General features: G+C 39.3%; 2 protein-coding genes across 2 annotated transcripts in view; both read left to right on the plus strand.

The window, feature by feature from the left end:
- Positions 1–1,828: 1,828 nt before the first annotated feature.
- On the plus strand, positions 1,829–8,044 carry eif3m (eukaryotic translation initiation factor 3, subunit M). The gene is made up of 11 exons (XM_027026333.3): positions 1,829–1,956; positions 2,471–2,603; positions 2,709–2,847; positions 3,224–3,347; positions 3,502–3,596; positions 3,702–3,785; positions 3,907–4,006; positions 4,350–4,431; positions 5,920–6,063; positions 6,273–6,333; positions 6,740–8,044. The coding sequence occupies exons 1-11, from the start codon at positions 1,915–1,917 to the stop codon at positions 6,861–6,863; spliced, it is 1,128 nt and encodes a 375-aa protein (XP_026882134.2). The 5' UTR covers positions 1,829–1,914; the 3' UTR covers positions 6,864–8,044.
- A 1,211-nt stretch (positions 8,045–9,255) lies between these two features.
- The window catches only part of prrg4 (proline rich Gla (G-carboxyglutamic acid) 4 (transmembrane)), a 4,999-nt gene continuing 2,601 nt past the window's right edge, over positions 9,256–11,653 (plus strand). The window contains exons 1-4 of the mRNA XM_027026315.3: positions 9,256–9,636; positions 9,945–10,057; positions 10,219–10,382; positions 10,625–10,652. Coding sequence (XP_026882116.1) covers positions 9,955–10,057; positions 10,219–10,382; positions 10,625–10,652 — 295 coding nt within the window. The 5' untranslated portion in view covers positions 9,256–9,636; positions 9,945–9,954. The remainder of the gene's footprint in view (positions 9,637–9,944; positions 10,058–10,218; positions 10,383–10,624; positions 10,653–11,653) is intronic.

Raw genomic sequence — 11,653 nt, forward strand, 5'->3', positions numbered from 1 at the left:
TCATACAGTTTATGCTCACAGAATCTCAGTCTACTGCTTAAAATTTTAAAGATCCATTTGAGACCATATCTAAAAGGGAAGTTCATACGCAGACACTGTGGTCACTTCAGTGTTCTATGAAGCAATAGTACAGCTGTCAATTTAGTCACAGTGAGGGTTTTTCTAATAAGGTGGGGAATTCTTGTCATTTCAGGAAAGCTTCAGCAGTTTATCATAAAACCACACCCCATAACCTTGGCACACCCTTTGTCTCTCATACGTTCACTCACTTGAAACTCCAGACATTTCAGTGGAAGCTGACCTGTGTCACTTAGAATGATCAAGTAGATAATTCATTATGTAAAAGCCTATCCAAGACACTTCTCAAACTTTGTTCCATTAAATCATGTATTTTGATAGGGAAGTTTTTCCCAATGAGTCGCACAACCACTGGACCACGTGGTGGTCTGATCTTCTGGGTGTGGTCACTCGTAATGCATGTAGATCACTCAAGGCACTATTTTGATGAGGTCACTGACTAGACTGATATATGAGAACAATCCTGAGGAAGTGAGGTGTGGAAGGGGAGGAAGGAGATTTTTAGGTCAGTGAATGGAAGGCATACATCTGTCATTTAAGGTCAGAAACCAAATACCCATGATGATAAAAGGGAAGTATTTAATGTAAATAGCTGCACTGAATGCTATGTAGTGTGACTAAGTATCTTGAAATCAAATGTACTTATTAATTATTATTACAATGACAGGACCATTTTTTGCAAACTGTTCTTTTGGGAGTTCTTCAGTGCTAGGGTCCCCAGGCTTTGGAACACCATCTATATGGATATCTACACACTATCTACATGACTGTTCTTATCTGTCTTTCAAGACCAACTGAAAACTTAGCACCTCTCCCAACACTATCGCTTCTTTACTTCTCTACCTACTTGCTTTCCTACTACTACTACTATTATTATTATCATTATTATTATTGTTATTATTATTATTATTATTATTATTATTATTATTAATAATAATAATAATAATAATAATAATAATAAATGTTTTGTGTGTGGAGAGTCACCCATAAGTTCTGAAATCTGACCCATTTACAGGCTGAGCACATAGCATCCCTTGGTACCAGGTACTGCCTTGCTGCTAGGAGAGTGACGTAGTGTAGCTGGCAAGCGTGCTTCGTGAATGAGATACGACTCATCCTCTTTAGCATTAAAGTGATTCTTATAATTCGTATCCAAAAAAAACTAACTTGCCAATTTATGCTTTTTAATACTAGTTAGAGATGTTTGAAATGTCATCCACTTCTTGTTGCAATTAAAAGGGGCATTATAAGTATGTGGTGAAGTACACCAAAGGAAATTAGTGTGTTAGGTCTTTGTGTCAAACTCCTTTTGGTTAACCTTCTCATCAAGTAATTATATAGATTTTTTTTTAATGATGTAATTTGAAAAGCATGTCACCCACGAATTCCACAACTGTCTAAAAACCCTAACTAGGTAAAAGTGGCTGGGTTCCTTACACATCTATGGCTATAAGCCCAGGAAGGCACAACTGGCTCACCTTTGGTTGAGAAGGATAGTTCACTTGCGCTATACATTGGTGTTGCCAACTTATGTGAACAGAATTAGGCTGTCAGCTCTCTCCCCAAGCACATTTAACTGCTCTACAATAATCCTTTACACAAAATGCTAAGTGAAGCCAACAGTGTATACCCTAGACGCAACAACAGCTTTGCACTACTCAAAAATATTTATGTTCAAATAAGACTCATGATCATGTCTCTTTAAAACATCGACCCGGAAATACATGAACATCACCGGTCATTTATTGAGTTCTTTTCCGGCCGCTGGAGCCTCGCAGTGAGCGTGGATCTTATCTGTGCTCCACAAAATTGTAAAAAATAAAAAAAATAAAAAAAATGAGTGTCCCTGCATTCATTGACATCACAGAAGAGGATCAGGTATTGAAAGTCTAACGTATATGATATTAACCTGTGAGAATTATGATTGAATATTGTAGAACGCTTTGATATTTTGTAACGCCTTAGCCAGCTTCTTCATGGACTCTAGCCTTAGCTGGTTAGCCAGCTTGCTAGCTAGCTTCCATCATAGACCATTAACTTGTTAGCTAGCTAGCTGGGTTAGCTAGGTGGTAAGCAGTTTGATTTGCTAGCTAGATCCGTTAGGTCTTCCACAAACGGAAGGAATCGTGAATGAAGGAAAAGTCTGGTTACAGTAACTTAGCTAGCTGTGTAGCTAATACTCTAACACGTTATTATTTTTGTTGGCTTGTGTGCGGCTATAATGCGAACAGCATGGTTACTGTCACCGTTGTATTGTTAAATCTACGTGTAGTGCTTAGCTCTGAGGTATTGGCTAGTTCTGCTGCTTATTGAAATGTGCTTGCGTCATTTGACTTTATCAGTATTATTCTTGTCCGCACGAGCTGATTATGGTTGCTGTTTATGGTTGAAGGCTTCCGAGCTCCGGGCCTACATCAAATCCAAAGGAGCAGAAATCTCTGAGGAGAACTCCGAGGGAGGTCTTCATATTGACCTGGCTCAGATTATTGAGGCATGTGATGTGTGCCTCAAAGATGATGACAAGGGTGAGCATGCATCCAGCCATGAATGAGCCTGTAGCCTTGTCTTTATTTTGCACGTAGTGTCTAGGGCTTTTGTGCATATGCATAAATGTGTCTTTGTGTGTGCAGATGTGGAGAGTGTGATGAACAGCATTGTGTCCCTGCTGCTGATTCTGGAGACAGACAAGCAAGAGGCCTTAATTGAGAGCCTGTGTGAGAAGCTTGTGAAGTTCAGGGAAGGCGAGCGCACCTCTCTTAGGATGCAGCTGTATGTGCAGAATGCAGACACCTGCTCATACATCCGTTCTTCTGAGAAGTTCACCTAAGGCTTCAGACAAAATCACAGTTAAACATTAAAGCATGCAATACATTTGAAAGTTTAAAAAATTGGGGTTGTTATAACTTAGGATTTTTTATTGTTGCCATCTCCTTATAAAATTAAAAACAAAATAATGAATGAATCTCATTCATTTTTTAAAATACACAATTAATACAAGCAATACTGCAGTGATTAATATGAAACGTTAGGCACCGGTTTTTATATATGGTTTTTGACTCTCTTCCTTGCCTATCTTTCTTATATTTGTTGAGGGCCTCTTTATACTGTTGCAGTTTTAATTGTACCTTTCTTTTCAACATGGTAGCCTGAGCAACCTGTTCCACGGTATGGATGAGAACACGCCGGTGAGGTACACGGTGTACTGCAGTCTGATTAAGGTGGCAGCTGCATGCAACGCCATCTCCTTCATCCCCACAGACCTGGACCAAGTACGGACTTCAGTGCCATGCTCTTAGAAACCAAATCCCCACAACAGTCATAAAGGAATTAATCAGTGTATATATGCATTAAGCAATAGTGAAGCTGTTACAGTTGATAATTAGAGGTGGAATAACTCTGATCTCCTTTGTTTTCCTGATTGAGGTTCGTAAATGGATTGTTGACTGGAACCTGAACACAGAAAAGAAACACACTCTGCTGAGGCTTGTGTATGAGGCCTTGGTTGATTGCAAGAAGAGGTAACCACACATAGGCACCCACAGACTTCAGCTTTAAAAGGGGGACTTGTCTTATAGCTTGGCACAGGCTTCTCACCCCCGCCATGGGTATTTGGTATCCCACAGTGAGGCTGCAGCCAAAGTGATGGTGGAGCTGTTGGGAAGTTACACAGAAGACAATGCTTCCCAAGCTCGGGTGGATGCCCACAGGTGTGTCTGTCTCTCTATCTATCTCTCTCTCTCTCTCTCTCTCTCTCTCGCTCTCTCTTTCTCTCTGTTTTCTAAACACTCACACTCTCACACTCACACGCCATTTGCCCCGACTTCACAGGTGCATTGTCCGTGCTTTGAAAGATCCAAATACATTTTTGTTTGACCATCTCCTGGCTCTGAAGCCTGTACGTTTCCTGGAGGGAGAGCTGATTCATGATGTGAGTGTTTGTTCAAATGAAGGTGATGAGTTCAAATGCCATTGTGCGAAGTCATATCATTGACATAGATGCTGGAACATATCATATGTATTGCATAAATCTCTGTGAGCCTGTATTAGCTTGTGTGAGTTAGTGATGTGGGTTGTAATTTCACTGCAGATGTTTTACTTCCATTTTTAAACATTTGTTGCTCACCCTTTGGAAATTTTCCCTTTGTCATTTTTTATATATTTCTGTAGAATTCCTTTACTATTGGGTGTACATATTGTGAAACACCAAGATTTTAAATCTTGAAAGTTGATCACCTGTTGTTCTTTGAGTCACAATCCTTCTTTCTCCTTAGCTCCTGACCATCTTTGTGAGTGCAAAGTTGGCAGCCTACGTCAAGTTCTACCAGAGCAATAAAGACTTCATTGATTCTCTTGGTAAGTGGTTTTCATCGACCTGGTAAGCGTTTAATGGAATGTTTTGCCTAAATGAAGTGAGCAGGTCTAACAATTACCAGGAAAATGTGCAAGTTCAGCCTAGTTTTGTTAGTTGTATTATAAATAAGTAGACATGTTTTGATAAAAATGTTATGACACTGATTATGGGTTAGCCGTTGGCAGATAAATCATATAAAATTCTCATAAAACAGCTGCCAACCAGGGAGGGCGAGGGCTTTCACATGCTTCCTCTGAGGCACATGCAACCCATCACTGCTTCTTTTGAGCTGCGGCTCATACAATGTCAAGCCGCTGTAATACACACTGAGGATATCGTCCGTTCCCTTCTGATGCATGAGCTCACACATGCCCATGATTGGCCATTGGCAGTGTGATTGACAGGGCAGAGAGAGTATGCCACTTCTCCCTTCCTGAGAGCACAGCCAGGCTCCAGGCCACAGAAGTATTTTTTTTTTAAATAAAATAAAAAAAACTTAATTTGCATGGGTGGCAAGTTGATAAATATAGCAACATATCTCTGTCTGAACCAATCTTTGTTTATAAAAACTTTACAACAGAAACTACTGAGGAAAGATACATGAATCAAAACCAGTTTTTTTGTTTTAAAGAGCATTTATTCCCCCCCGGCTTGATTAAGTTGCCTTATCTTTTCATTCTCTGTTGGTCTCCCTCTGAAAGGCAGCAGTTCACTTATGTAGCAGCTGCAACAAAAATCGTGTGGCTGAAACAATGAAAGCCCTCGTAACATTCACATGGGGTTGTGAATGTGTAATTCTGGAGATGATAATTGTTTGTCTAAATTTGCATTATCTGGCCATTTCCTTGTGCATCATTACAGGTAAGAGGTAAAACAACCTTGTGCTTCAAGCGCCTCATCTACCTTCATGTCTGCTGACTGTTGTTATTTTCTCCAGTGAAATAAGCTCATCAGACCGTTAAACACAAGCACACCCTGTCCTTCCCTAGCCAGCAGAGCAACCAGCGTTTCTGCCTAGCTGGAATGTGAGACTCAGCAGTGGCTTTGTTTTGACTTCTGCTCAAAGTGGTTTGTTAATTAGAACTGGGCTCCTCCCTTCCTCTCTCACTGAGACAGTTTAGACCTGTCGTGTTAGCACATTAACAGCAACATTCACTTGCGACGCCTCCCTTGACTCACAGTGAAAAGGGTCATTGGCCCTCTAGTTGCATCAGTGGGAAATGAATGAATGAATGTAAATAAATTTTAAGATAGGTGAAGCATTAATTATTATATTGAGTGAAGGCATGAGCGTCTTCCCTTGGTGTCTGGAGCAGTGAGGAATAATTAGTGTCACTGATAATCGTGAACAGACTGAAGTTGTTTCAGTTGTGAAAGGCCCTGCAGAGATGCCTGAGCATCAGATTAGAAGCACAATGTTTCATCACACTTGATTATTAATATTACCCTCCCAAAACCACTGACCGCTTGATTGGTTTGTTTGTATTTAGGTCTGTCACATGAGCAGAATATGGCAAAGATGAGACTGCTCACTTTCATGGGCATGGCTGTGGAGATGAAGGAGATCTCTTTCGACACGATGCAGCAGGAACTGCAGATCGGCGCTGACGACGTGGAGGCCTTCGTCATTGATGGTAAGGATCTACATCCAGGACTGCAGTGGCGCGGCAGCTGGGATGAGATTACAAGTAGATTTTCTTTAACCAAGAAAATTTACCAAACTGTCTAAACCTCACTCAAAGCTTATTCGTGTCTAGAATCATGTCTGTCTTGACTACACTGTGTGTAATGTGTTTTTTGTTTTGTTTTGTTTTGTTTTTTTCGTTCTTTCTTCTTTTACAAGCTGTCCGGACCAAAATGGTCTATTGCAAAATTGACCAGACCCAGCGTAGAGTTGTCGTGAGGTAAGCTTATTAAAAAGTTTGTAGGTTTCGAATCTTTAATTCTGCCGTATTCAGAGTGGAGGAGCTTCGGTCATGCTTATGATTTATTAACACTACAGAAAGTTAACTGTGTTTTCACTCAGTAAGCTCAACCCTTTAGGGCAGGAGCTGGTCATACACCTGTGGCTTTTTTCCATATACCTTTGATTTCCTTTAATTCCATTCCAATATGTTGTATTTACATTGTCATAATATTGTACCTCAAATTTCATGTAGCTTCCAGAACTTTCTTCTCTGGTTCTGAAACCAAAGCCCTATATAAACAACAACAGATGGACTCGTGGTTTTGACGTGTTTTTCCTGTCTCGAGATGAGTGTTTGACTGCATGCTGACCTGTGTTCACCATGTTCCCCTTGCTCCGTGTAGCCACAGTACCCACCGCACCTTTGGCAAGCAGCAGTGGCAGCAGCTGTATGACAGTCTCAGTGCCTGGAAGCAGAACCTGGCCACCGTGAAGACCAGTCTGCAGACACTCTCTCCTAACGCCTGACCACCCAATCTCTGCTGAAGCCACTCCCGTTTCAGTTTTTTTATATATATATATATATATATATATACACACACACACACACACACACCCACACACCCACCCACATTCAATAAAAGACAAATAATGACCATATTGTTTTTGACTATTTGTGGTTTTGCTACTTTTAGTTTGTTTACTCTGTTTTTTGTTGACTTGCCCAGTCTGTGGGTGCTGTGGTTTGGAGGTTTGCCTGAGGCTTTAGTCTGGCCCTGATCAGTGAGGAAGATCATCGATAGGAGCACAACATGGTGGTGCTGAGGGGTATAGGACAGGCTAATGGCCTTTCACAGGCTATGCCATTTGTGGAGGGATACAAGCTCATGTGCTCCACACCGGTGAGTCTCTGATGTTTCAAGTAATGCCATTGCTCCCATTAGGCACACTTCAGGGAAGTGCTGGATTTGCTAATATGTCAGCAAAATGTTCATTTATTGAAAAGCCTTATATTTAAAAGAAGTGCTTAAAGATTTCTCTTTGAATCAAGTTGTATGGAATTTTGTGTCCTAGCGATCTCCTCATTTCGGTACATGACAGCATGTGCTTCTGGAGAATGTAACCTCTTTTATGTCTTGTAGAGTATGTAGTAATTTGTTTTAGACAGCATTAAACTGTGAGAAGTATGTGTATTTGTGATTGGGTTTAAAGAAAAAAAAAAATTTGTCTGTTCCATTTATTTATAGTATGTCGCTTGGCACTTTAAATGTCTCTTTAAAACCTGTAAGTCAGCCAGGGCTTTTCCTGTTAACCCAACCTCACATCGGTGTAACCTGGACATGACAAAGTGAGGAAAAATGTGGCTTAACTAAACCACATGTAACAGTGACCAACAATCTTCTCTCTCTCTCTTGCTCTCCTTCCTGTCATGCTTCTTGCTTAACAGTTCATACTCCAATGATGTGCTGTTGAGATGTAGCAGTTGTGGTTCATTTCTTCACTTCTGTATGTGCTTTTTCATGACTGGTTTATCAGAATCTAATGCAGGTAACATCAGCACTGGGAAAAGTGGTGTGTAATGGTTTCATAATGTGCCAAATTTCAGCATGATATTTTTGCTTTTACTAAACAACCCTGAGGGGTTTTGTCATTCTCATGTAAATTATGATTTTACACCAAAAAAAAGGCTAATAAAGCTTTTAGCTTTTTGTGTGTTTACTCTAGGTCAATGTATCCTATTAAATCAGCTCCAATGTTTATGATCATATACTTGAGATAAGTGGCGTTGTTCCAGTGCTATAAAATTTTCTCCAAAAGCATAATAGAAGGCAGTTCCCACTGTTGAGAAACGATCCCATCTCCAGAACCCAGCAAGTGTTCTTCCATTCAAGATAAAGTCAGGAATTTCCCATTTCCATCAGTGCCTGGTTGTGTGCTTGTGGCTCAGTGCAGATAGAGGCTTCTTAACTGCATCAACATTCTTCAGTCCGACTCAGCTATTCTCTAACAATGTCCAGACCCTCGTATAAGGACAAAGGTGAAATAGTGCAGTCTATTACTGTTCAATTAGCACAAGTCTCCAAATGGGCCAGAAATATGTCACTGCTTTTGCATAAAGAGTAGTTGGCAAGGGATCATTTGTTTGAGGCATTAACACTAGGATATTCATACTAGTGATTTTAGATGTTTGATGAGAATTAAATACCTTATGAAACTTTTTTTTATTGGGAATATGATGGATTGTTTGCATATTTTTTCTATGAACCATGTTTTACTTGATACTATCCCTTCTACAATAAACTGATGCAAGAATCCAACTTCCCAACCTGTATATAGAGCATTCTAATTCTCTGCATATACAGAACTGAGAGACTGAGTAAACAAAGTGTGTTGTTTCACAGATGCATCATCTTTGCCAGCCAACAGTTTAAAGCACAACCGAGCCATAACTTGATTTTGGCATTTTTATGACAACGGGAATAATTTCGTGATTTATTTATTTATGATTCATTGGTTATTAACGTGGTAATTCAATTAGAATCTGAATATGGGGCCAAAGGTCAAGCTGCAAGGGCAGAGAGCACACGGGTAACGAGAAGGTTTCAGGCCGGAATGACATCAGTGAAGACACCTGAAAATAAGGGGGGGAAAAGCACTCATTATTTAGAGTTTTATTATTATGTAAATAAAATGTAGCGTGAAATTGCATGTGTACACATTAAAAAAGCGGTCCTTTATCAGATCTAATTTGTTCCCGAAGCTGTTTCTAATTCTCGAAAAAACATTAACAATAACTCCGAGCACTTTCGTTGCCACCTAGTGGTTCATTCAGCTTCAATATTTTAGACATTACAATTAATATAATAAGGTTTCCGCCTTGATAGGCTATATCTACTAACAAACTAACTAACTTAAAATGTTAATACAGGTCTAGATTAATATAGGACAGCAATATTCAATTTATTTGCTATTTGTTTAAATAACAAAAATGCCTATTCATAAAGTTGGCTAATAGAATCGGATTTTTATGCGTTGGTGTTTCTCGTGGTGTTCGAGTGACGCATTGCTCGAGTTATCTGGTCTAGAACAGTCCTAGCTTTCCGTGTCGTTTTCTAGGTTAGAAAAATCAATTTGTCAGGTCTGCACAGGTGCTTCATTATAGCGCAGGTGGTGAGGTCATGATTTTTATGCGGTGAACAGAAACTTACCGGAACACAAAGATTTCTCGGCTAAAGCGACAATGCTAATAAATGCGTTTAAGGAATTACCAAACGTCGGAAAGCCAGACCGAAATTAAAACGTAAGTTGAGTCATTAGTTTTTTTTTGTTTCGTGAGCCAAGGCTTTTTAATCATATCCAAACCAACAGATTTGGCTCTGTGTCTTTATTACATTTTCCACGAGATTTGGACAGAGCAACTATTTACTTTTGGTCTTAAGAAAAATATTTTTGCCAAAACCATACAAGGAATCGTTCTGCTTGCCTACAAATGTTTAAAATGTGTCTAGTTTTTCTTGAGAGTAACAGATGATAGGCCTAACAGGTGTATGGAAAGAAGAGTGTGGGCTGTTGTCATTTGGCGAATTTTCCGACTTTCCTGTTTTGCAGCTAAACAGAAATGCTTACATTGCTACTTGTGCTGTGTAATCTTGGATTTTGTGGACAGTGTGCGTTTGCAAGGAACACTGAGAGTTCTGATCTGGAAGACAAGAAAAATCCAGGTGAGCTTTCGTTTTTGATCACTCCCGAGTAAACTGTTCAGAGTGATCCGTAAACGGCACGCCTATATATACGCCTGCATCTGTAGGTCCAAATGAAAGGCCTCATCATGAACTAAGCATTCTGATACACAAATTCATGTAATGATTTTCTCCCTGAACAGTGTTTGCGGAAGGGCAGGAGGCAAGTACTTTCCTAAGACGCCATCTGTTGTACAACCGATTCGACTTTGAAATCTTCACTCCTGGTAATTTGGAGAGGGAGTGTGTTGAAGAAATATGCAACTACGAGGAAGCACGGGAGGTCTTTGAGAATATTCCCGATACAGTTGAGTAATACACTCCTTCATAAAGACAAGCAGGCAATATACAAACATGCAAGATATTTGTTTGTTTTTTTAACTCTTAACATGTAACGTTTTTCTCCCATTAATAAATGTTTTATATAGTTTAACATAAGTGATTAATAGGCTTGTGTAGGCTATATTAGTTGTGTATATGTACGTATGTATATTAGATAATTAATATAATTCTGCTTAAGTTTCATTTCTTTTTCTCTGTTCTCAACAGGATGCTTTCTGGAAGAAGTATACAGAAGGTAAGTTGGTGCTCTCAGTGGGTTTAAGAGACACTTGTCCTCTACTGTTCACCTTACCAGTAATATGGTAATATATATTATACTTGTACATGAGTAGCTGAAAAGGAAATGGCGACCATAATTTTATCATTTGTCTACAGATCTCAAAAAGCCTCTTGGTAGTCAGTAAGGGAAGTATAATCTTAAAGATTCAGCACTCATCAGTCTATCTGTTCACCTGAGTGGTGGTTGCATGTAAACTCATGAGTGACTCATATTAGTGATGTCATGAAACTCATTGCCATATCACTGTTGTTGAACCCTGGGGATATGGTTATGTGAAACCGTCGTTACTGTAACACTCTAAGTAGATTTTAGATGGTGTCACAGGTAAATAACTGCAGTGTATATTGTCTTCAAATGAGTTTTAATTGTTGTAGATCATTGCCCCTTCACTTGGATATGGGACAAGCAATTTTAGATTTGTTACATTACATTATTTATCTGTTATCAGAAACCAAGAGCTGGTAGTTAAATAAACAACAGTATTAATAAATAACCTTTAAGGACTCTCTTATGCCCATATCCTCAGAATAGTTTTTGTTTGTTTGTTTTTGTTTGTTTTTTAGAAAAAGGCAGCATATAGAATTTGTCTTTACCCAGAGTTATTACCCTTCACTTTTGCACTGATAGTTATTTACAGAGCTTAGGTCATATTATATTCTCTGCTGGATTTCTGGTTTTCTCTGAGTAGGCAAACCTAGACCTTTGCCCCTTGCTAATTGACATGTGGGTCTGAAGTTCTGGTGAGGAGTCTGCCATTTCAGCATTTCCTGAGCACATATTTGAATATTTAAAACTACCAGTGCATATTATTGGAGCTACTTCCCTGTCAACAAGTATAATAATCTTCAATGGCTTCACTTTCCATTCAGAATGTCCAACCAACTTATCAAATGTTAAGTTACTGATTAAACCTTATTGTAGAAAATGACAAGTTATGTTGTATTCAAATTCCTGAC

This window comes from Electrophorus electricus, chromosome 6 (assembly GCF_041902795.1).
Source record: "Electrophorus electricus isolate QZ-2024a chromosome 6, ASM4190279v1, whole genome shotgun sequence".
In the NCBI taxonomy this organism is placed as follows: Eukaryota; Metazoa; Chordata; class Actinopteri; order Gymnotiformes; family Gymnotidae; genus Electrophorus; species Electrophorus electricus.